We start from the raw sequence: 27,186 nt of genomic DNA on the forward strand, positions 1-27,186 counted from the left end.
AATAGATTTTGGTTTGACTGTATCTATTTGATAAATGAAGTTAACCAACTAACATTATACATACCCTTTTGGTTTCTATACCCAATATTTAAAAAATGTACAAATGCAATAAAAGTATCGGTATCGGTACTCGGTATCGGCAAGTACCAAAAATAAAAGTATCGGTATCGGGCGAGTACTGGAAAAAGTGGTATCGGTGCATCACTATAAAATAGTCCACGTGACATCAGTGTTTCAACAGTAATGTTATAAAGCTATGAAAATACTTTTTGTGTGCAAAGAAACAAAAATAACTTTACTCAACAATTTCTTCTCTTCCGTGTCAATTTCTGCCGTGCATAAAACAGTCTTTGTAAACATGTCTAAAGATTTCGAAAGAGAGGATGACTTGAAATATTTTTGCCCGGCCTTACTTATTCAAACCAGAACATACAGATGATGAACTAAGTGAGATGAACGTTCTACATCAGAACGCCAGCTCCTGCGTCAGTAGCACCACAAGCATTCGTCATGGTCCTCACGTGAACGTGTGCCGAAGACTGACATGGAAGAGAAGAAATCATTGAATAAAGTCATTGTTTTTGTTTTCTTTGCGCACAAAAAGTATTTTTGTAGCTTCATAAAATTGCAGTTGAACCACTGATGTCACATGGACTATTTTAACGATGTCCTTACTATCTTTCTGGGCCTTGAATGTGGTAGTTGTGTCGCTGTCTATACACGGTCAGAAAGCTCTCGGATTTCATCAAAAAAATATGTTAATTTGTGTTCTGAAGATGAACGAAGGTCTTACGGGTTTGGAACGACATGAGGGTGAGCAATTAATGACAGAATTTTCTTTTTTGGGTGAACTATCCCTTTAACATTAATTTAGCATAAATAATACATTTATTTATATTTTAAAAGTGTTAAAATGAACTAATCTATATAATCATATCTCCTAAATGAGAACAGGCAGCACAGAATGAGATGACCGAGCCAGTTACACACAAAACATACTCTTGCGTTCAGAAACGGGCGGAAAGTCTGCAATGGAATAAAACAGAATCGACAAAGATGAACAGCTTGAAACTTCACACACAGTCATAAAAATTCAACATATTTTCCAAGATGCTACAGAATGAATGCTCAACTAACCTTCATGATTCTTATTTTCAACGAAAATAAATCACAACCCCTGACTTAAATCTCTCTCTAATCCTTTCTATGTCACTGAATTATTTCTTAGCAAATATTGATTTATGCATTTAATTGTGATTTCATTAATTAATTTCAGCATCATGTAATTTATGTTCAAATCGACTGACAGCCCTAATCAAACACACACTGAAAAGGCAGAAAAAGAGAAACTTCAATGACAGCAGCAGCACCACTCATTTGGATCCTTGATTGCAACCAGTCAATCCTCTCACCCCATGAGCTCGAGGATGTGCTGTCTTTGAAGAGCATTGATTTAACAGTAGGAGGGCCTGAACAATTGTCCATCCTGTCATCCCACTGCTGTGCAAATCAAGAGAAGCTTCTCAACTATTTCATGTCTTATTTCTTCTACTCTCCATCTGTCTGAAAGAACCTAGTGGGAACTGTTCATTAAAATGGTTCTGATACAAAGTATAGGAATGGTTATCCTTTATTTACATTCAATCGACCATGAATGCGTGAACCTTCAACCATAGTGAGGGTAACAAACTGAACTATTCACTTTTAATTTCACCTGTTTGAAGAAAAGAGAACGAAATAAAAAATGACTAAAAACCCAAGACATACAAACACATCTGACCCCAGGTCAAGGTCTAAACACAAGCATATCACATCTTCCTTTCCACCAATTCCAATGCACTCACCATCTCTTTCTCCTCCTCTCTGTCCCTCATTCCCTCTCCTGACCCAGAATGTCAGTGGCATTTCTACTTAAAACTCAACAAAAGCTACAGCAGAAAATGAATGCATTAACCGTGAAACCTATCAGGGGAAAGCAGAAACGGCTTACGCAATAAAAGAGACTAGCATTACTTGTGGCGAGGATCATTCTCTCAGCATTTCAGCTGTGAAGGCCCCGGTCACAGTCTCTTATAGTTAGACAAACTCAATGCAATGCTTATTGCAAGACAATGACACAGCCTGTCAATTTTTGAAGATAGATGTGTTACCAAATAAGTAACAAGTATTGATTAAAATGCAGAGATTAAATTAACTCAGGGATGCACTTCTTGTACTAATGATAACCGATAATAAACAGTAGGCTATGTTGTGGGAGATAACTGATCAATTACATTTTTGCCTTGTGAAATTTTTACAACCTGTTCAACTCCAGAAACTGGACATTACAATGCATATAGATGATTTGAGCAATGCATAACTACTGCTTTTTAGATGGTTTTATAATTTGCTTCAGGCTGTTTCAGTAGAGCATAGAGCAACAGTAGCATGAGTCCAATGAATCTTGACATTTTCATCATGCAATATGTATATGGGTACGTCTTCCAACATGGTTGTTTGAGGAATGAAAAGCTAGAGACTGCAACAGTTAGGGTTACACAGCTGTTGCAAAACAAACAACATGCCAGAAACACATTAATCACTGCAATAACGATATAATCCTAGCATTTCATCCTTCAGTATTTGCTTATTTAAATCCAAATAGCAACTTTTTTCCTCCAGGCAAGTATATATTACATATATTAGGGGTGTAATGGTAAGGTTGCATTCATAGCGCTGGATAAACAAAACTTGTACAAGAGGTGATGGGTCTTGAGGCAAGCATACAAAAAAAAGAAAAAAAAGAACAGGGGATATTACAGATCTACAATTTAAAATCAATGTGCAGTCATACTCTGTTACACAACAGTAAACATGCGTCAGCCCTTACCTTTGTTGGACTCTCCACATCATTTCCCTTTGCAGTGATGAGGGGCACTGGAGAAGAAATCAAACAGGAAACATCAGATCTCAACAATGAGGGCTCCATTAACATGCTGACAGAACTGCAAGTCTAAAAGCCCATGGTTTTCTAATGTAAATGTTACGTGCTTCTTTAAGAAGAGGGAGTTAAAAGCCAGCTGATTAAAGGAGAATCTCTTCTCCTTTAATCTGTACCAGCCGTTAGGGACTTCTGTCTGTACCACATGTATTTTGCAAAGTTTTTCATTAGAGCAGGAGAAGCTTCTCTCAAATTGCATTTCCATTGATCCTGAGAAGAGAGTCGTTTTGCGAGGAGCCTAGAAATCGATATTGAGCGTCAAAACGGCAGTTGCAGAGATGACTTTTGGTGCCAGTGAAATCATTGGGAGTGAGCTTCGGTTTCTGAGAATACGACAGCCATTAGGCTGTCCTTGGATCAGTTCGTAATTGCTCCTTTTACTTATCCACTGCTCGGGTGACATTATAAGAGCAGAGCCGTGAAGGTGTGCATTAAAAATCCAGATTAACTCGTATGAAGGTTAAAAGGCATTTGCTTCTCGCTACTTCACAAGTCCATTCACAACCTGTGAAGTCTTCTTTTATATAACTCTTTAATGAGGCTGAGGTTTGCACCTCTAAGCCAATAGTTAGTTTGAATTTTATATTGCTTCTTTACCCGTGGCCCTCTATGCTTGCAACTAAATTATTTATGGAGTCCAGTTCTTTGTAGATAAAACTAAAAAAAAACTCTTGAGAACCCTGCAGAAAAATTTCAGCATTATGTTTTTCATATAAACATACAAATGGTGCCAAAATCCAAGAGTACGCAGCAAAAAATAAGTTGCGTTTCTTTGCCTGGTGTTATGCTCAATATATTAAATATGCATAAATGAATGGCTCCGTGCTGAAAATGTCTGCTGGCTGTTTAAGCGAAAACATCTTTAAATTCATTAATGTGGACAGCGATGGCAACTAATATCTAACACTTGTTAAAAGAAGACGACTGGTAAACATAGCCATAGAGAAAAGTGTAAAGAAATCTAGACTTGGCAGCATTAAAATTCCAAGTGAACTTCAAGATGAGGAAACATTGAGCAATATCACAAACGAGGGGAATCAAAAGGTCATGTGTAAATGTAACATGATTATGTGAGCTCATTAGACTCAAAGAGCGCGAGTGGCTCGGAGGATCTAATTAGTCATGTGGGCATGAAAATAATGTTGCTGAACAAATGATATTAATAACATTGTATAGGTGCCTATTTGTCTTTTTATTTTATATTTAATGTCACACTGTTTGCACACACAGCTTTACTGCCAAGCGAGTTCAGGGAATAATCCAATATGCTCACCTAAACTTTTCTCCTTTTCACGGGCCATTGAAAAGGCCAAATTAATTTAGTTAATCAGTTTGTTTGGATGCTTAATGTGAATGAACAGAGCTTAAAAAAGTCCCTGTGCAGCACTTTATGTTATATTTGTAACAAAATATTTCTTTTTTTAAATGCTATACAGTATTCATTTTTTGTATAGTGTATATGTATCTTGTCTATTATAATATTAGCAATTTTATGCATGTTTCAATTGCACTAATTATTTTCATTTGTTGTCATATACCATTCAAATGTCTGGGGATAGTACTTTTTTTTAAAAGAAATTAATAATTGTATTCATCAAGGCTACATTAAATTGATCAAAAGTAAGTATTTTTAAAACTATTAAGTTCTTTTTAACTTTTTTCTTTAAAAAAAATAGAAAATGGTATCCACAAAAACTTTTCCACATTAACACGTTTATTAAAAATAATAATAATACATGTTTCTTGAGCACCAAATCAATATATTAGAATGATATCTGAAGATATCATTCTAATGATATCATGACACTGAAGACTAGAGAAATGACTGCTGAAAATTCAGCTTTACCATCACAATAATAAATTACATTTTTAAATATATTAAAATTAGTGCTGTCAAACGATTAATCACGATTAATCGTATCCAAAATAAAAGTTTTGTTTACATAATATATGTGTGTGTACTGTGTATATTTATTATGTATATATAAATACACACACATACAGTATATTTTGAAAATATTTACATGTATATATTTATATTTATATAATTTATATTATATATACAATTATTTTAAATTGAAACAGTATTTAACAATTTCAAAGTTCTTACTGTATTTTTGATTAAATGAATGCAGTCTGGTGAGCATAAAAGACTTATTTCAAAATATTAACCAACCCCAAACCTTTAAAGGGTTTCATATTTATGTCATATTAACACATATGTAAATATAAATACTTATTACATACATATTTCTAAACATACACGTATTTGTGGATATTTATATATACATATAAACACAGTACACACATATATATTATGTAAACACAAACTTTTAATTTGGATGTGATTAATCACATTTACAGCACTAAAAATTTTTTTGCAAATGTTTTAAAATTATCTCCCAGAACCCCTTAAGCAGCCACTTTCTCTCTTTCTTACAAAATGTAAGCCATTAATAATAAATAACCCATGGTTGGATGGATTTGCTCTGCCCTGAACATCATTGCTGCTCTTTTCCCACTGTGGCTGAATCATAAAGGGCCATGGCATTTTCAGCATATCAGTGGGCAGGATGAGTCGAGGCCAGAGACGATATATAGGTCTGCTGTTGCTGTCAGATAATTCCCCCAACAGTTCTACCCAAGCATCGGGTTGTTTACAGCTGACGAATGCACACTGCTACTGACTATCATCAGGATAGCTTCTCTAATGTGCTCTGCTCTCACAGCGTCAAGAGCTCACAATTTCACCTCAAATCTAATATTCTGTATTAGTGCTCCGACAGGATCGCAAAAGTAAAGCAATACGGGAGACTCATAATACTACATCTCCCCGAGCGTGCCATTAAAACGATTGTAAAACGCAAGAAATATGTTTTATATAAAAAGCTGAGCGCAATTCACCAGCATTCAGTTTCATTCAGCCAAAACATCTTAAAGAGAAAAAGAACCATTAAGCATAGATCCATCTTGAGTTCTAAATAAATAATTCCACATAAATAAGAGAAACTGTAGAGTGAGAAAATAGGTTTCAACAAAGAAAAATCGCTTCTTTCAGCAGCAAGACAGGCGCTACATTCTCACATGGACTCAAAGAGTCTGTCAGGGTGGATTAAATATGCAACATTTGGCTTGAAAACCTCGGCTTCCTTCAGGAATGCATCCAAGTTCACTCCTCGTTCTCTGACATCTGTCGCAAACTTTCAATCTTTTCATGCCGGTCCCCTGAGGATGTTAGGGCGAGATAGACACACACAAGGGCCATTTACCAGCTCTCTGAGCACTACTTACACGTGGCCGCTGAGACTGCATCACTGTATAGTGCCCTCCTTGCTTTTGACAACCGCTGGCTATATTCTTGATAAAATACTGTGAGAAAATCATTTGCCTGAACTGACATCTGCGCACGATTTTTTCATGTGTCTCCCAGACAAATGCAAAGAACAGATGCTCTTTCAGATAAAGCAGAACAACAAAGAAAAATGAGGGAAATTAGAAGCTTTGGATGAAAGTTGTACTTGGGTAATCAAAGGGTTTTCAAAGTTTGTTAGGACGAATGGATGCACAGTTCCTGGGAACAAATACGGATACTTCCCTGCTACACAGTTTGTAAAAAGTAGTATGTCAAATCAGCAGGATGCCTAAATGCTCAGTATTCATCATATAAAGCAAACAATAACCAAACTACTTGCTGCATTCGTTGAGATTTTGAAGATAATTATTAAAAATAAAATTGAGGTTGATACGTACTGTAAAAAATGACTGATTTTAACGGTAAAAGACTGTAAAAATACTACAGTAAAAACCTTTTAGTTGGTTAACGGTAAGTTCCCCTACTATATATGATGAAAAACTGTATTGGACATTACCATGTAATTTTACGATAGTATAACCCAGTGTTTCCCAACCTTTTTTAGGCGCGGCACCCTTTGGAAATTTTAACAAACTTGTGGCACCCTACAAAATTAATTTTGTCACAATATTTGAATTTCTAACTTCGATATGATAATTTGAAAAGTATAGATATTTGGTACAACAGGGAAAAACTGCAGAATATAATGTTTGAAACTTGATTTCAAACTTTGAATTGAATAAAAAAAATCACAAGTAAGCAGTCAGTAATAAAATAAGAACAAATAAAGAAATTAATAATGATAGCAGGCACCCCTGCTCTCGACAGACGGGCACCCCGGTTGGGAAACACTGGTATAGCCTACAGTTTTTGGAAGTGAAAAAGAACATAATTTACAGTGAATAACCATAAATTAACATTCCCAGAATTCCCTGCATTACATTTCACATTTGATGTTTTTTCATTGAAATAACGGTTTCTTCTTAGTTTTTTCTTATCACTTTAGATTAGGGTTGTATACGTTACATCTAATGTTGTTAAATTAATGTTTATTGCATTATTTCAGTTTCATGCGTGTTACCATGATGGTGTTTAGCATTTGTGTGAATGACACTGTGCCCCTTCTGGGCAATTCCACCGTTACGGACGTGACATTTGCAGTCAAAACCTGATAAATTCTCATAAATTATATTAATTACCAATATATTGAACCATCTCTTTATATTTTTCTAAACCCCTTAAAATAGAGTCCAGACATCAAAGTATCAGTCTATAAACCTGTTTTATATTTTAAATGAAAGAAAAACATGCGTTACGGACGTGACAAAAAAAGACACGAGTTTCTGGGAGACAACATATTTTGTAGACTTTCCACGATTTACAATGCACAAACCAGAAGCAACAATATCTGCCGAATGGAGAAGGGTTGGCTATTTACAAAGCATAAAATATCAATTTTAAATTTAAATAAAATTTTCGTTTTTGTGTTTCACAGGAAAAATCAATGTTACAGACGTGACATCTCTCCGTTACAGACGTGACCATTCTTAAAGCGGAATTTATCTGACTATGAAAACGCCTATAAAAATGCTTTAAAAACTTTAATAGAGACGTCTAGTGGGTATTTAATAGGGCTGCCCCCGACTAAAGATTTTTCTAGTTAACTAGTCGTTCGTTTAAGCCATTAGGCTATTCAACTAATAGCGCATTTATATTAAATCAATAGGCCTACTAATCCATAATGAGCTTCAATATATTCCGCGCTCAAGCACACGTATAAAGTTTACCATAAAGCACAAGCAAAATTATCCTAATGATTATTAATGTATAGAAAAAGGAGACATTTTAATTATTTATTAATAAACTAATGTTTTCTTGTCGCTGCAAGATGAAATTCACAGTGCTGACTCTCATCTCCACAGTAGCCTGGACGCGCCTTTAGAGAGAAATGCAACCTTCATACATCAATACATCAATCAGGGAGTATTTAATTTTGTTTTTAATTAGTTCGTTTAAAAGTAGACATTTCAACCTTTGTATAGATATATTTCTCTATGTGAGACACACATGCGGAGTTTTGGTTCTTTTTGGAGATGCGCTCCAGTTCACACAGAGACAGAGACGGCAGAAAGCGCATCCTGTTTGTTTTCGTTATTTTACAAAAGCACAACGTTTTGTTGTTATTATGAATTTACACAAATAAAATCAGTTTTGAATTGATTTTAAGTTGTTTCATTATCAGGATATCAGGATTATCATCGCCGCTCCAATTCGTTGATCATATTTGTTGATCAAGATTAAACGGATGCCGCTGAAAAAAATGGTTTTAAATGACTTGCTTATGCATTAAATAACTAAGATACAAAACAGGTTAAGTAAAATATTCTAAATACAAATATTTATAAAATAGACTGCAGATTCACGTTTTGCATCTGCATAACCAAGTGAATTATTTTACTATGCAATGATACAAAATTAAAGCAAAGAAGTGTAATGAAAAAAAATTAGGAAAAAAAAATAAAATAAATGATAACCCCACAGGATGCGCAAATCTTGCACTCTGCATGCATGCAGCGCAGATAGCGACAAGAGTTCTTTGAAACACATAAAATGTTTAAAGGGGTCATATGATGCTTTTTTAAAGATCATTATTTTGTGTATTTGGTGTAACAGAATATGTTGACATGCTTTAATGTTCAAAAAACACAAATATTGACAATGAACGACATTTAAAATAGTTTTGGCGATTTGTCCTTCAGTCCGTCTGTGCATTTCTGACTCGCACAGCAAATGTAATCTTAGGCTAAATCTCTGCGATGTTCTCGTTGAGAATGCAATTTCTAAAATGTTAGAATGAATTAATTTCTATAATGCTATTATACAGAAAGCCTGAAACAGATCACAGCAGTATAGACCTACACAGTAGGCTATCAGTCATCAGCAACGTGGTAAACATGCGTGCCGGTATGCTTAAGACTTAATATGAAGCGTCCATAACGCATTATATGGTTGATAAGAGCAAAGAATAGAGATGAGCTGTTGATCATAATTAGCATGGCCATAAGTTGGCTTTGCACAGAAAGTTTCAAGTTAATTGCATTAATAATTACTAAATGATATAAACTTAATCTTTAAAATGTTCCGGTCGTGACACAGCGCTGAAGCATCCTGATGTCATAAATCTAGCCCTTATAAATCCAAAAATCATCGCTGTTTAGACAAAGTTTATTTACTTTTCAGACAGGCCTCCATCTTTCTACAAAATACTTACTGTTGACATAAATGAAAAAACGGGCAGTCTTTGAGCTCTCATTTGAAAACATGAAATACAGTCAAATGAAAATATAATTTTACTTTAGGTGCACCCCTCATATATGGTGGATAAACAGAGCGATTTCCTTCAAATTTCTATTAAAGCACGTTAATGCAGTAAAATACAGACCTAAATTCACAAGTTAAACAGGGTTTTATTCTTTTTGGTAAAAACTTTTTTTTCATGGTAAGGATTACTTTTGCATGGAAGCTGCTTGTGATGAGCTTTGGTTCATCATGTGACTTTCTCTGGTGGTTATCAGTGTATTACAATGGTACAAAACAGATTTAAGTACTTTAATAGGTCGGTATATTAACAATTATATCAGTTAATGAAATTAAGTTTTTTAAATGTAAATTTAAGTTAAATCCATAAAAACCTAAAATGTTGCTACCATTTTTTTACGGTAAAATTCTGGCAACCACAGCTGCCAGTTTTTTACCGTGAATTTTACAGATTTTTTTTTACAGTGATAGAAATTAATTACTAATAAATTAACAATGAATAAATTATTTGAAATTAATAATAAATAATTAAAAATGTCAATTTATTTTTTATTTTTATTTCTTTATATTCTTTCTTACTAATTTATTATTTATTATCTATTTATAAATGAATAAATAAATAGTTGTAGTAGTAGCAGTAGTAATAAATAATAATAATATTAAAAATCATTAACAAATGACGGATTTTAAAATTCTAAACTTAAATTAAGAATTTATTAAGAAGTGTTATAAATGTAATGTTATGAATTAATTATAAATGTACAGTATGAAAAACTGATATTCATATTTTGGGATTTGCTAAAGACTACATTCTTACAGTATTATTAAATTATAGGTGTTTTAGAGGATAAATTTAAGTGAATTTTTAGTGAGGCAATCTAAATGTAAAAATAAAAAGCAACTGTACAATTCACCATTAAATACTGACTGTTAGAATGATTTAAATTAACTAACTACAGATGTGTAGCATTCACACTACACATCTGCATACCTACATAACATACTTCCTCAACAGTCAGGAAGAAAGTTCATCCTCAAACTCAAAATGTACTTTGAAAATACAGGAATTTGCATTACTTAGCTGTCGAAGGCAGACAGGGAGATGTTTGAACTTTGTCAAGAAATGCATTCATTTGTCTCGCTTCCTCAACCACACCTCCAGACATTTCCAATTTCCCAATCAGTCACTGTTTGCCTGAATCACAACTGCAACTGGCACTTATTTAAAACTGAGCTATTGTCCTCAGTATTGGCTTTTCTCTGTGGAGGAAATGGGATTCCAAAGTCTCAGAGACACAATGAGAGCAGTCACTTTGGTTTGCTTCCGGAAGCCAAATTTATTGTTCATGCATGCGTGCCGTTTTCTGCTTGAAGGTCTTTTCGTTGCCAGGTCTTCACAACATTTCCTGCGCATCATGCTCGTTGCCTCAGTAAGTAGCGAGCTGTGCAAATTACGTGATAATATTAATAATATATTTTTTTAATTAATTACACATTCAGAGTGTACAAAAAGTAATTTGCTGTACTCCATAAACTCCGCAACTTGATAATGAACCTACAACTGTTAATCAAAAGAGGGAATGCATAAAGAGAGTCAGCAATACACAAGTGTAAAGCAAACAAAGCGAGTTATTAGTCATTACTCCTTCCATAAATCACAAAGGCGCACTGATATTTATCAAATGGGCACTAAGAGGAGCCCTCAAAGCTGTTCTGAGAGAATTATATTAATGACATGCATTAGTTAAGAGAGACTTGCAAACCACTGCCACTTAAATGGTGTTCCTGACATTAAATTATAACATTGAATGCTATGCATAGACTGTTTGCTGCTTCTGCATTCAGTCGGCGTGTATTAATTCCCTCTTGCTGAGTACTAGACCCTGCTGCGTTGATGATTAGGACCACAAACAGCAGGGGCACTACATAAAATCCGATCTAAAACATAAGTCAATCACAGATCCCTTTTAAATTATGGCTGATATTAAGCTTGAACTTCTCTCTTGACATATCATTCAAAGTGGATGAGTGGATGCTTTTAAAACACACAAAATTTCATGGCTCTATGAAGCTAATATGACCTGAAGGGAGCATGACATCTCTTGAATAAAAGTACCTCTGCTCATCTTTCACATCACTTCACAATCTCACTTTGGAAGCGGGTGGCTAACATGGAGAAAAGGTTTTTCTGATGACCTGTCAGTATAAGAAAAAAGGAAAACTTTAGAGAAGTAGCTGTCAAGAAGGACTTAGTTGAGATCGACAGGCCTGATAATCACATCAAGTGCTTGTTGTTAAACGTTTATGACGGGTCTTCTGTGCTCTAAATAGACAAATATTGATCGCTCAAAAGATCGAAACAGGATGAAAGTGCAGTTCGATGACAACAAGTTGTGAGCCGACTAGAATTTAATTATTAAAAAAGGTATCACGCAGTGTGACGATGTCTATGCTTAGGCTGTGCACCCTTCAGAATTGAACTGAACTGAATGCTGTTTCAAGTCAAAATTAAATGAAAATAAAAAAAATTTAATTGCATGTTACGAATTTTATTGTGACCGTCTCATCCACATGTTTCACTTTTTAATCAAAATGAAACGGCAGACTTCTCTCTAGTGACGTATGTTAAGACTCCAATCATTTCATCCACATCTATCCAACCAACAAGTGATGGAGAGAATTGAAGGCAGTGTGACACGCCAAACCACCAACAAAGAACTAGCTGCAATGAAAATGTCCGTGTTGTCATCTCGCATCTTGTGCATCTGGGCTAAAAATTTTGAATCTTGAACACAACATAGATATATACATAGATGCCTCATTATTAGCGGCTGTTGTTACACAAGCCATTCGCCATATTGGAATGGTCAAAGTCAGTCTGTGAGCACTTGACAGCAAGTCAACCGTAGATATATCTCTGTATGATGATTTACTAACACAACACAACAAGAAAAATGTGTTAGCTAACGCAACATTAAAAGTTACCAGTTTCAAGACCTGTAATATTGAGTTAATACATGTAAAAACACACACCAATACATTTTCAACTGTGAAATGTTAGCCCATTTCTTTAGGAATTTAAAGCTTGTCAGTTTTTACAACCAGAGGCTGCAATGTTGTGGCATCTTGGAAAACTAGAATTTGCATCAATTTTTCTGAGTGACGACATGCTGAGGGTGTCTGGAGAGGTTGAATGGGGAATCTATGGAACACACCACTAAGACTACAGCCATTGGCCAACTAGAACGTACGTTTGCATCTGCATGACAGGAAATAACTGTCCATATAAGCAGATGGCAATAGTCTGTATTTGTCACGAGAAACCGAAACTGCAGATATACAAATGGTAAGCAAAGCATTGCTTGCTTAACATTTTGAATATGAATCATATTGATCAATTTCTTCATTTTCTACAGCCATGTTGTTATGAAAATATGCATGCTCAGGTAAGATGATGTACAATTATTTCATCGCTTTCATCAGTTTTCATCTTGTGCTCTGGTTTAAGCTGAATAGCCAATCAGAGTGATCCGTCTTATCGACCGCCCGACGCCGATTCAGCGTGCTCCAAATCCATCAACAGGGTCTAACTAGTGCTGACGGCACACACTGTAAAAACTGAACTTCATTCTGCTAAATACTCTAATTTAGATCATAAGAAGAAAAGACCTTTCACAACTTCAGGTACATTGTGACTTTAAATTCCATTTAAATTCCTAAATTTAACTTAAATTTACAAAGGTAGAAGACAGCATGCAGAATTGTAATTCAACTTTAAGAAAGTAAAATTAAATGGAATGAAATTCAAAGAAACCTGTGTGATGTAAGTGTCATTTTTAATAGCATATTCTATTTAAGTATATTAATAATCAATGTTTAAATATGCTGTTATCTATAGATTACAATATATTTATATTTTTAATTATATTGTATATTTAATAAATTAACTTTTATTTATGGACCATGGAGGAATAATATCTTGCATAATTAGTCTGAATTAAAGACATAACTTATTTTATCATATGACTTTGAAAAGTCATGAAATATTAACATGTTACATATATTCTTAAAGCTATTAAAATGACCATTGGTTCTCTCTCAAACCCCAAACAAAACATGAGGGCTAAATTCTGAATTTTGCTCAACTTTGGTTTCCGTGCAGATTATGAAACACATTATTTTACGGTGGCTCCACAGTTAAAGAAATAAATAAATATAAAATCATAAAACTCTGTCTTGAGTATTAAAGTAGATATGCTGTCCTATTACAGCAGGTTAGTAAATTGGGAGAAAAACGAGCATGCATTGGCATTCCTTTGCTCATCATAAATGCCTAGTTTGTCTCCATCTCCCATGGCTTTTAATCCCAAGCCAAATCCTAAAACTGCCTCTCACTGATAAGCAGAACAGAGTGCAAGTATTCACACCGCCAAGGTGATTTCATGCCATCCATGGATTCCTGCACTCCCTGCATAACTTTAGATATGTATCTGACAGACACCTTTTCAGAAAGTGAGTACTGGTGTGTTTATCTTTTTAACTGTCAGGTGTAAACAGCACTTTTATCTTTTAAAACTGCTAGCTTAAACTGTCTCCTGACTCAAGCGATGGAATAACTTCGGAACAGAACAACATCTGTGGGGGAAAGACTTAACAAAACACCTGCTGGTTATTTTACTTTTCGTAGTATATCTCATCAACTAACAAAACATCTTTGATGCACATTTTAAATGGCTTTGTTTTTAGCTGTGCCTCACAGCAAAACCAGTGGCCTTTGACTGATCATTCCTTCTGCCTGCAGGTACACACAAAAGATATGTTATCTCTCTTAAAGTTTTGTTCTGCACATCATAAATAATACAACAGGACAGAGCTGATACCGTGACATATACATCTTCATAAGACCTTAAAACAAGAAATTCCTTACAGGGAAAAACTATGAAAATAGTACAGCATATTTTAAGTCAGATCACGGCTCAAAATAATTTTTTTCTACTGTCCCAGTTGGAACTGGTTGGGCAATAAGCACTTGCCATGTTTTCATTTGGCAGAAAAAAATACTCTATTCTATTTTTATTCGACATTTTTTTATAATTTTTTTCTTGTATATTTTTTCATCTTTTCATATAACTCTTACCAAGATATTTTTTGCTAATGTTAGATTTTCATCACAAAATGTTTTCACTAGTTTTAATCTGCAATGAATTTTATTATTTTTAATAATTTGTATTATTATTTTTTAAGTTCTTATGTTTTTTTTCTTTCCATTAGAATAGCAGGGAGACTTTTTTTCATAAAATGTTACATTTTTTCCACAAAAAATTACCAGGTATTAATTTGCAATAATCAATTACTTTTTCTTGTATTTTTTCTTTCCATGGGAATCTTAGCAAGATACATTTTCGTTAAATGTTATATCTTTATCACAAAAACTATATTTTAATTTGCAATAATTAATATTATTTTTTTAATTATTTTATTCCATATTTATAAATGTTATTGTATTTTTTATTTTCAGGAGATTATTTTTTAAATGTTACATTTTTTGTCACAAAAATAACTAATTAGCAATAGTTTAAAATTGCTTTTTTATTATTTTTAATAGAGATGCACCGATCGACCGGCCTGGGACCGGAATTAGCCGATTTGCCAGATGATCGGCCGGACCGGTGACCGGTCGGTCAGTCTGCCGATTCCGAGCCGGTCCGTTTTGACATCGTACATACGCTCACATCCGCATGTAAACATGTTGTTTCGCGCGAGAATGATTCTGATTTTATTGCTTTCAGTGTAAACGGAGACTGATAATGTATTGATGTCGTGCCCGATGATGCTCGCGCAGCCTGAGTGAGTGTGTGAAAGAGACTCGTGCAGAAATCAAAACAAATGAGCGCAACAGAACACACAAAGTAACTCAAAGAAAGTTATAGATGCATACAAGAAAAAAAATTATATTTATAATATATGATTTAGGTAAGCAACATTACACGAACCAGATGCTTGCAATATCAACACGATTGCAATGTGACACTGATTTTATACACTAGTAGTTCAATAAACAAAAAGTTCAAATTAAGTGACTTACATTTTAGACACAATATTGACTGTTTTTGCTCAATTTCGCTGACGAAAATAGTTCCAATCAAAGTCACAGCAGAACTGTTGTGTAACACAGCGGTGTTTCCTTACTGAATGAATCCACGTTTTTGAACTAATCGAGTGAGTCAATGATTCAGTGGCCCATTCATAAAGTCACTTGCCTCGTTTCTGAATGAATCAGCCGTTTGAACGAATCGGTTGAATAAATGACTAAATAACTCACTCATTTAAAGAGTCATTTGCCGCCACCTACTGGTAGTTTGATTTCATATTTAAAAACATCATTGCATTTTTCCCCCAAATTTCGCATTTGTATGTTTAAAAATATTTAAACCATTAATCTTTAATAAACATTTATAACATTAAAGCATAATATATAACATAATATATATATATTTATGCATTTGAAATTTTGCGGTGAAAATGCATTTATGGCACCTGACCTCAGCTTCATCAAACAGTCTGTGTAAATACATCTAATGCCACTTCAGATGCAGCTTCTGTTTCCTCTCCTGTGGAAAGATGGAGTTTGTTGATACTGATTTCATTTGAACGGTAACAACTCTACAATTTCTTATTATTCTAACTGAATCAATTGAAACAAAGTAAGAATTTTATGTGAAAGATAACACATTTAATAAGGTTAGGGGAAAAACTACCATTTATAAACATAGTGGGAAATGACATCTGTTTTTATATACAGCAACTCATTTTCAGTTAATTGTTATTTCTGCCTCTTTCTAGTCACAGAGCACTTTATTTTGAGAGTTGTTTAAGTGAGAGAACATCTGTAACTTAGTCCAGATTGGGGGAGTTGTAATGTTTAATAATTTCTTTTATTATGTAAATAATTGTTTGCATTGATAAAGTATAGATTTTTGTTTGTATATGCTGTCAATTATAGTTCTTAGAAGGAAAATCGGAATCAGCAAAAATCGTTATCGGCAGGTCACACTGACAGAAAAATCGGAATCGGCCAAGAATATTGTAATCAGTGCATCTTTAATTTTTTTTTTTTTTACTGGAATAAGCTATGATTAGCTCCATGTAATTGTGACTATATTCATAATAGGGCAGTCAAAATGGCTGAAAAACTAAATTAGAATTTTGTACTTAAATATTATCAAAATTAGAATTATATTCGAATTTATCGAATATTCGAAATTCGAATTTTTTTTGACAGCCCTAATTCATAAACAGCCCTAATTCTTTTGCTGGAAAGCAATGGCAAGTTAAGAAAAAAAAAAAAAAACCTAAAGGGTTTGTAATTTTCAACTCATTCTTAATGATGCTTAATTAAAAAAAAAAACTATCATAATTCTTGCAACTTTAACCAAACTTCATGTCAGTCAGCTAGACAAATTCACAACAACAATGTGCAATGCATCACACAAAAACAAATAGCCAAGACTGACAAATATAAAGATAATGCAAAACTGGCCCAAAAGAGCAGGTGACGGTTTTGACCTGAAACTCCCTCATATGCTCCAGACCAGCGGGCCCATACTGTTGAACTCAGGTGCAGGTGCTAGTACTACTAAAACTAGGTCAGTACCTCAAGATATTAGCAACCACAAGTCTCTTTCTTGAACAGCAAGGTGTATCTTCTGTGCACATAAAAAATTTCATGAACAGTTATGTCTGAGATCCTTCAGCATACATAGCCTAATGATTAATGAAGAGACTCTCTTTCCCTGCAAATCTAAACAAATTGAGGCACTTTGATAAGTGGCGAAACTGAGACAAAATAAGGGGCACTGATAATATTTCTTATCAGACACAGAGCACAATTTGCCTGTGGTCCAGGTGTTAACTAGACACATTAGGTTAGTGGGATCCACAGGCTTTTTACTGTAGAAAATGTAGAGGTGCTTAGTCCAACAACTTGAATTGCATTTACGTGACTGGCATGTAGGCATACAGACAATCTTACATCAACTGCAAACACACAATTCATGCAGTCGGGTGGTTGTAGGTTTGATTTATGACCTTAATATCCACAAATGTCCATATTAAACTGTCTTTATAGGCATTGATCAATACATTAAAGCAGTTCTATCTGCACTGGTGCTCTGTATAAAATGTAACGCTACTCATTTGCCTGGCAAGGGTGGAGAAAGAGGAAGGATTCAGTTACATTTTCTTCCAACAACACTTCAGATTTCCACACTTCTACTCCAAACTGTTGCGCTTCAGACTCTTGCACATCAGTCTGTTCAATTAATTATTTACAGTGAAGAACAGATACTCTGGCTGTGGCAGTTTATTCACAGTAAATCGCATATGATGCCCAGAAATGTTGTCAAGACAAGCAGCTCACTAGGTTTTGAGATACAAAATATCATGCCTAAAAATGTTGTTAAGCTAGCCAGCTCAGTAGGGTTTCGAGACACAATCAATCAAACCTTCAATGCACAAAATGCTGTCTAGACAGGCAGCTCACTAGGTTTTGAATCAACCAATCATACCTATGATGCCCAAATTGTTACCTAGGTAGGCAGCTCAACCATTCATTCAATATACTAGGCAACTAAGTTTGAAAAAGCATGTATGCTCCACATATTTAGATATTTAATTCATACAACCGTCAAATGAAGTTGTAAACAGCCATTTAAAAGCACTCCTCATAACTTGAAGGAGTGCAGGAAAGCTGTTACAAGAAAAAGGAAGTGTCATTTGTGGCAGCTTATTTAAAATAGGTTAATACCCTTGTCACTGCTAACAGTTAATTTTCAGCATATGCTTTTCCATCTGTAAAAGAAGCAAAAACGTTTCAGACTGCTGCCATTCTAAAATAAAACAAACAGCAACAGAAATTAACCTAAGACTCTCGAGCTAAAAAAAAACTTCCTTTTGGTAGACGAGTAGAAAAATACTTACTAAGCGACCAAAGCAAGAAACATCGGGCAACACTGTATCCGTTTTGAGAGTTTATGGAAAGCATAGTAGAAAGAAGCGCGGGTACCGCACGCTGCCAGCTCGCTGTAAATGTGCTGTAGCAGAGTATTTGCACTGATCCTGCATCCAACAGTCACTACTGACTGCCGATCATTACCCAGCTTTGTTTTGCGAAGACATTTCCTGTTGAACGCGCGTCTCAGCTGCGCCCTCTAGTGACCGCATCGCTAACTACTACAAAAGGGGCAGTGCTTCAAGCGCGATTAAAATGTTTGTTAAAGGGATAGTTCACAAACATGATAATTTAGTCAGACAGAACGGCGGAACAGCTTCATTCACTTCCAATAAAATATGGCAAAAGTTGACATGACGCGTAAACAATCACTTTATACTTTGTCTTCAGTCATGAAGTAACTTAAACTCTTTAAAATGTTAACCTGTATCCCACTTTCGATCAAAAACCCAATAACTTACATAAAAACACAATGAGCTTTCAATCTTACTGAAATATAGGCCCACTGAATGATATAGCTCTATTAAGTTTTAATACAACTGTCACGAGTCGACTAACAACGTTACCCTATAACATTTAGTCTTTTCCTCGCGTGAAATATGCGAACATACATGAAATATTGAACTGGTCAATTTGTAATATCTAGAACTTTAAAAAGTAAACATTTGTCTTGTCGAACTAATAATAAATCCCTCGACGCCATTAAAATAACGACAGGAGATCGTATATTTGTGCTATTTATCCCATAATCTCGTGCGGTTACCACAGCAACCCATCCGACGCTCGGCTGCGCCGCGCCGAAAGCTCTCCTCTGGAACTGTGAACGCAATCACACCGCGCGGGCTGGACCGAGCAGGGCCGCCGCTGCTGCGTTTGGAAGTTTCTGGAAAGTTCGCTGAAAAGCGATATGGTCGCGAGGACTAAAATAGTGTGCGCGCGCTCTCGATTACCGGCAGTGACTGGACTGACACCACGTACTAGCGGGTTTGTTTATTTGTTTATCTGACCTGAACACACCGCTCGGCCTACGGCCCGGAGTCCAGGATGGCTATCGTGGGCTTTGATGTGGGGTTTCAGAATCGCTGTATTGCTGTGGTCAAAAGCGGAGGAATCGAGACCGTGTCCAATGAATTTACAGACAGGTGCACGCCGTAAGTGGATGCTGTGCTTGCTAATTGTATAAATAGATAAAGCTTTAATTTCATGCATCTTCAGTGTATCAGATGAATATTGACACTCCATATGTGAATATCCACCTAAACTGAAAGTCAAGTACAAGTCTAGTTGATAAGTTGCTTGTTTCCTCATTTCATACACTTGTCATTGTACAATGACATTGACATTCCAAAACATCTGAAACATGATGTACATGTGAGCTAAAATCTGTTATTTGAATCCTTCAAAAGTTTAATACCCCTGAACTTTTTTTTGTTTTAGAGCTGTTGTGTCATTTAATTCAAAGAACAGAAGCATTGGTAATGCTGCAAAAAACCAGGTGGGCATTCCTGTTCTCATCTGTGATGATGATTATGAATGAAGCAAAAGTGTCTTATATTACCATTCATATTTTTTACTTGTTCTAGATGATAACCAATACTGCGAGCACAGTCTCTCATTTTAAGAGACTGCATGGCAGATTGTTTCAGGATCATTCTGTGCAAGCAGAGAAGGCTAGTTTACCATATGACCTGGTACCACTAAATGATGGGAAGGTTGGAATCAAGGTAAACACTGTGTTCATTAGTCCCATAAAGGATCATTTAAGATGTAGTTGGGTTTGTTTAGCAGTGCATTAGCATTACATACTGTAACTTTCTCACAAATCTCCTCTGTAGTGAATGGGTGCCGTCAGATTGAGAGTCCAAACAGCTAATAAAATTATCACAATAATCCACTAGTATTGACACCACTCCAGTCCATCAATTAATGTCTTGTAAAAGTAAAAAAAAAAAATAAAATAAAAAAGTGTGTTTGTAACAAATCCATCATTATGATGTTTTTTTTTAAACATCAAACTATTGCATCCAGGTAAAATATGAGTCCTTTATCCATAATTATGCTTTCTCCAGGGAAATGTTGACTCCTCTGAATCAGGACAGAAATATGCACAGATCAAGAAAACAGCTGAAAACAATTCGAAATGGTGGATTTTGTTGTGAGAGGACGAGAGATGAACTTTTTCATTGGATGAATCATTATTAAATGAATTATGGACGTGTATTTTGTCCAGAAGTGAAGGTTTAAAAGTTAAAACACCTTAATGGTGGATTTGTTTCTTCCAAACACACAGATTTTCACTTCACAAGACATTAATTGATGGACTGGAGTCGTGTGGATTACTTGTGGATTGTGATGTTTTTATCAGCTGTTTGGACTCTCATTCTGACGGCACCCATTTCCCGTAGAGGATCTATTGGAGGGGATTGATGTAAATTTCTCCATATCTGTTCTGATGAGGAGACAAACTCGACAGTGAATATGTTTTCAGATTTTTTTTTTTTCATTTTTGGGTGAACTGTCATGTTATTTTTTGATTAAAGAATAAGATTGTGACTTTCATTGTCTTGATTAGGTCATGTACCTAGAGCACCATTTCCGCATTGAGCAGGTCACGGCTATGTTGTTGACCAAACTGAAAGACATTGCAGAAGCTAATCTGCAGAAGAAAGTGATGGAGTGTGTCATCTCTGTACGTCTTTGCACTGAAGCTGTGAATATTGCAAGAAATAATTTATTTTCATGATATTTAATGGATACCAGGGGCATGTACCAGAAATAGAGGCTTTTAGTTCATTAGAAATTCTCCTAAAATTATTTATAGTGCTAATAATGTATTACAGTCATTTTTATTCTTGTCATCATGATATTTTAGAGAAAAGGCCTTGCTTTATTTTCATACAGCAGTAACGTTTAAACAGGCCCTTTTTAATTTGGACATAAACCACAAATGTGCAAGCCACCAATCCGATGGTTTGTTTGTTTGTGTCATTTCTTTGGCCATACAAATGATTTTGTCACGTATAGATCCCCTCATTCTTCACTGATTCAGAAAGGACGTCTGTGCTGGATGCTGCCAAGATTGCCAGCTTGAACTGCCTGAAGCTAATGAATGACAGCACTGCAGGTATCTTTTGAATTAATGAAACTCACAACAACAGTGTCTTTGCCACATCCGAAGCAATTTTGACAGTGTCATTTATCATTCCAGTGGCGTTAATCTATGGCATATACAAGAAAGATCTTCCAGGCTGTGATGAGAATCCAAAAATTGTGGCATTTGTGGACATGGGCCACTCAGCTCTCCAGGTGTCTGTTTGTGCTTTCAACAAAGGCAAACTGTGAGTATCAATCAAAGTCAGACGCTCGTGTAGATCCCCAACTTTGCATGTTCACGCATGTCAGTGAATGCTCTGTATTTTGCAGGTGCTGTCGACCGCCTTTGATCCTTATTTGGGAGGGAAAGACTTTGATCAGAAGCTGGTGGAATACTTCTGTGCTGAATATAAGTCTAGGTACAAGATGGATGTGAAGTCCAAGGCTCGAGCTATGTTGCGACTGACACAAGAATGTGAGAAACTCAAAAAACTGATGAGCAGCAACTCCACAGACATTCTCCTCAACATTGAGTGCTTTATGGACGATAAAGACGTATGTGGGAAAATGAGCAGGTATGTGACTGTAGTGTTATTTAGAGCTATGAATTGTTAATGCACAATATATCTGTACCATATAAGTTATTGGTCGATACAAGAGGATTTTTGTAAAAAAAAAAAAATTCCATTATTGTTTAGTATTTAAAGGAGTGTTTACACAACACTGTTTGCAGCTAAAAATTGAAAAACTTTTTAAGCATTTTGGCCATTCATTTACACAACAACACCGTTTTGGGGGCCTGAAAATGCAAATCTTTGAAAACACGTAGTGTTTCTTTACAAAATGAAATTGACAACTACTGTCTTGGCATACATAATAATGCTTTTTAGTCATTTTTGCAGATGTGCGTGAACCGGAATCGTTTTGACATTGTTGTCGTCTTTACACAAAACTTAAATAAAAAAAAATAAAAAAAATGTTTTTAGTACAGTTTTTGTTGTGTAAATGTATCCTAAATGTGCATGTAAATTTCTCGTAATTTTACATTTTGATTTTATTTGGGTCTAACGCATATTTAACTCTTATTGTATAAACACTTAACAATTTATTAACACTCTTAAATGTAATATTTAGCAAACTTTAAAATGAACATATATTTTTCATACTGCACATGTACTGCCCACTTGTAGCATTTTAAACAATTGATTTTTTGTTTTTGATGTTCTATTTAGTTATATTTGTAATTTATAAAAAAAAAAGTATAGAATTTTAATATCAGCTTTTTATCGGTTATCGGTTTAACAATACTATGCATAACGCACATATATATCAGCTTATCAGAATTCGTTTTTACATGTAAACTAGCAAATTTCACAAAGAATATATATTTTTCATACTTTGTGATGTTTTGATGCTTAAATCATTTGTAGAATTTTGAACAAATTTTTATTTTATTTAAATAAAATAGCATAGAATTTTAATATCTGCTATTTATCGGTTGCCAGGCATGAAAATATTTATCATCTTATTGGTATAATTCTTAATATCAGTGCATCCCTACTTTGATAGTACATTCATTAAGCTGCTATTATTTTATACATAATCAAATATTGATAAACTGCATAATATTCATATTATATTGGGAGCTGCCTTTTCCACTTAGTGTAAGTAATGCACATCCACACAAGCTTGTATTCTAATGTTTTTTTTTCAGGGATTGTGGTTTTCCCAATCCCCTAATAATGAAAGTTAAAGGTATTGTTGACTAAACGTTTGTTTATGCATCAGGGTCTAAAAGTCTGAAAATCTGGCATTTAAAATCTAAATTAAACCTTAAATAAAGTTTTAGGTTTTCCTAAAAAATCATTTTATGATACAGTGAGAAAGAAATGTAAAATAATATATTAAAGAAATATTAACATTTATGGGTTGCTAATCGAATAAAAACATTTTGGCATGTACTACTGGTCAAAAGTTTGGGTTTGTTTGATTTTTTTTATATATATATATTTTTTTTTTGATAGAAGCCTATAATGCCCACATTTAGATTGTATTTATTTGACCAAAAATACAGTACAATACAGTAATACTGTGAAATAATTTTAGTTAAAAATCACTTTTAATTTTAATTTAAATATATTGTAGAATGTAATTTATTCCTGAGATGGCAAAGCTGAATTTTCATCTGATTTTTCAAGTCATTACTCCAGTCTTAAGTGTCACGTGATTCTTCAGAAATCATATTAATATGCTGATTTGATGCTCAAGAAACGTTTTTATTAACAATTTCAGGATTCTTTGATAAACGGAAAGTTTGAAGAACAGTGTTAATTTGAAATAAACACTTTTGATTAATGTAATAAAAGTAAACATTTCTTATTTAAAATACGTGAAAATTTTGGAATGTTAGTATAGATCATGTGAACTTCTTTGAAAAGAAGACCTTAAAAATACTCAAATCGAAAAAATCGAAAATCGAAAGCTAAATCTAAAACTAAAAACCTTAAATACTAAGCCATTTTGCAATTCCTATAAATTTAACTTTTCTGTCAAATTATGTTAATAATCAAATTTATAATTCATTAAGCTGTATTAAATTCGAAAAAATCTAAACAAAAGCACTTTTACTAGTAGTCTCAGACTTTTAGTAAAAATAACTGTGCATGTAACAGTTGTTTTAGGGATGAAAACGAAAGAAACATAGCTGTCTTTTAGCATGAGATGGTTTCAGTAAATCTGAAATGATGATTCAAAAGCTGTGATAGATATTTAGTTAGCCTTAGAAGTGTGATTTTGGTATCTTGACAGTACATGAAGCCATAAACATGAATAAAGCTATTCAAAAAGCCATCAGTCATTCTCACCATCTGGCGCTCACTTAAATTCCTCTTCTTCTTTCCTGACCGAGCAAAATGATACAGCAAAATCATACAAATAATGATACAACAAACACAAGCTGGAGGGTCCCTATCACACGTCTATAAATGCTCAAGTAATGTATCTTCCATGTGGATTTTCCCAGATAACACGGCATTACCTGTTGAGTGACATGTAATCTATTTAGCTCACAGGGACTGTTATCAACAGACTGTGATTTATTCATAGTGTTCGTTAATGTTTTCATGTTTCAGAAGCCTGTTCCTGATTGCGGAATCTCTGAAGGCCATTTTCAGTTCATGCATAAATGAAACAAACTCTCATTCATTTAAATTAGTTAGTAGTTCATATGAGCTCTGCAGCTGAAAGGAAAACAAATCTGAATGACGCATAAAACAAACACTTTTTTTCTTCTCTCCAGGACCATCAGGCGTTCTCTGAGCTTTTAAATGGCACAGAGAACTGGCTGTACGAAGAGGGAGCAGACCAAGATAAGCAGACGTACATTAACAAGCTGGAAGAAATACATGTGAGTCATTTGTCCTCAAACACATTTAATCATAGCCACGACATATTGATTTTGTGTTCTCTCAAGAGATAACCGGACTCGTACTCCGCGATAGGTTTAACATTTTGCTCCATTTGATATGCGGCCAGTTTTGTGTTTTAATTGACTCGCGCTGTCTTGACAGCTCGCGGCGTTGGGATGGCATGCATTTTGCTTAAAGGCTAGAAGAGTCATTTGTGTAGCTTTCAAAACCCCTCTGTTGCACTTTCGGAAGAGCGCTAATTGGATGCTGTGTACTGCACACCAAACAAATGCATTCATGCTTACAAACAGTGATGTATTAAAGCCTTTTGTTTTATTCAACAGAAACTGGGTAAGCCTGTGCAAAACAGATACCAAGAGTCCATACGGAGACCTAAAATGTTCGAGGAGCTGTCAGCCAAAATACAAAGCTACATGACTATTATGGAGGAGTATAAGAATGTTTTCTCTCTCATTTTCTTCATCATATATCACATCTTATTTGGAACAATCATGCTCTGCAAGGCACTTTACAGCACAGGGAGGCATTATTTTAAATTGTTTTATACATTATAATGGATCGCATGCAGTTACACAGTCAGATTTCAGCCATCAGTCTCTTAAAACTGACTATAAATAGTGTCTGCTTTTACATTTATTCATTAAGCAGAAGCTTTTATCCAAAGCGCCTTATAAATAAGGAATGCAACAACACAGCAATTCATCCTAAGGAGACTGTAATATCAGAAGTGCTGCAATACTTTCTTTTAAGTTCCTAAACTGACTAGAAATGTATTCTCATCAATGGTTGTGTGTTGTATTTAACGGAATACTACAATAAATGTAAAGAATTTATTGTCAGTAACTAGGTATGCACATAATGGTTATGTATCATTTAATTGTACATGCTCATTTACTTTATTTTTACATTTATATTTTTACCTTGCTGTAATCTAATGTTCACCAGGGTTATTATAGTTAAGTAAAAATATGTACAAAATAAGTAAAAAATAATGTAAAATATTTTATTTTAGCCAATTTACAAAGCAGCATTTATATTTAGTTTAACTATTATCGTTAACTGAAACAAAAAATATTAAAAACATTGTTAATTGAAATATTTAAACTGAAATAAAATTAAATATAAAAAATTTAAATTAAATTAAAAAAAACCTAAGTTAAATAAAAAAAAAATTTAAATGAAAAAAAAAAGAATAAAAATGACAAAATCATGTAACAAAATTACTAAAAATGAAAACATTTCAAATTAAAACTGAAGACATATTAACCAAAACTATAATAGTATAGAAATTATACTAAAAATAGCATTGTTTTAACTTGACTTTTTAAAATAACTCAAACTAAAATGAATACAAACTATATAGACATTTTAAAAAATAACTAATAAAAATTAGGAAAATGCGGAAAATACAAAAATAATGATGCTCACTTAACTTAATTTAACTCTGTTAAATGTAATCTTTAGCAAACCTCAAAATGAACATCCTTTTTTAAAACTTCTTATTTTAGTTTTTAATTAATTCATTTAGACAAAATAATATAGAATTTTAACACATCCCTGTGAAAAAACATGGTATACTTTAGTAATGCACTTAAGTATACTGTTAAAGGGATAGTTCACCCAAAAATGAAAATTTGTTGTTTATCTGCTTACCCCCAGGGCATCCAAGATGTAGGTGACTTTGTTTCTTCAGTAGAACACAAACGAAGATTTTTAACTCAAACTGTTGCAGTCTGTCAGTCATATAATGGAAGTGAATGGGAATCACGGTAAATTTTTGGGTGAACTATCCCTTTAAGTTTTAAAACCAGTTTAACAACTCATTGTATAGGTGTGTTTTAATATATATTGCGAACTTTGTCTCTCAGAGTGACAGTTACTGTCATATTGACGCCATGGACATGGACAAGGTCAGAGTGTGTGTTGAAGATACACAAGTGTGGATGACAAACACAAAGGATTCTCAGGATAAATGCACACCTGATCAGGAACCTGCCATACACAG

General features: G+C 34.2%; 2 protein-coding genes across 2 annotated transcripts in view; one reads left to right on the forward strand and one right to left on the reverse strand.

The window, feature by feature from the left end:
- Positions 1 to 18,855, reverse strand: part of LOC107746663 (beta-1,3-glucosyltransferase) — an 84,412-nt gene extending 65,557 nt beyond the window's left edge. The window contains exons 1-2 of the mRNA XM_016560969.1: positions 18,630 to 18,855; positions 2,870 to 2,916 (exon numbers count right to left, since the gene is read on the reverse strand). Of these exons, the coding sequence (XP_016416455.1) occupies positions 2,870 to 2,916; positions 18,630 to 18,693 (111 nt within the window). The 5' untranslated portion in view covers positions 18,694 to 18,855. The remainder of the gene's footprint in view (positions 1 to 2,869; positions 2,917 to 18,629) is intronic.
- An 849-nt stretch (positions 18,856 to 19,704) lies between these two features.
- On the forward strand, positions 19,705 to 25,117 carry LOC107746664 (heat shock protein 105 kDa-like). Its single transcript, XM_016560970.1, has 8 exons — positions 19,705 to 19,811; positions 20,098 to 20,155; positions 20,244 to 20,384; positions 21,233 to 21,349; positions 21,685 to 21,784; positions 21,869 to 21,966; positions 22,084 to 22,328; positions 25,052 to 25,117. The coding sequence occupies exons 1-8, from the start codon at positions 19,705 to 19,707 to the stop codon at positions 25,077 to 25,079; spliced, it is 894 nt and encodes a 297-aa protein (XP_016416456.1). The 3' UTR covers positions 25,080 to 25,117.
- Positions 25,118 to 27,186: the final 2,069 nt, after the last annotated feature.

This window comes from Sinocyclocheilus rhinocerous, unplaced genomic scaffold, assembly GCF_001515625.1.
Source record: "Sinocyclocheilus rhinocerous isolate Xijiao unplaced genomic scaffold, SAMN03320098_v1.1 scaffold259, whole genome shotgun sequence".
Lineage (NCBI taxonomy): Eukaryota > Metazoa > Chordata > Actinopteri > Cypriniformes > Cyprinidae > Sinocyclocheilus > Sinocyclocheilus rhinocerous.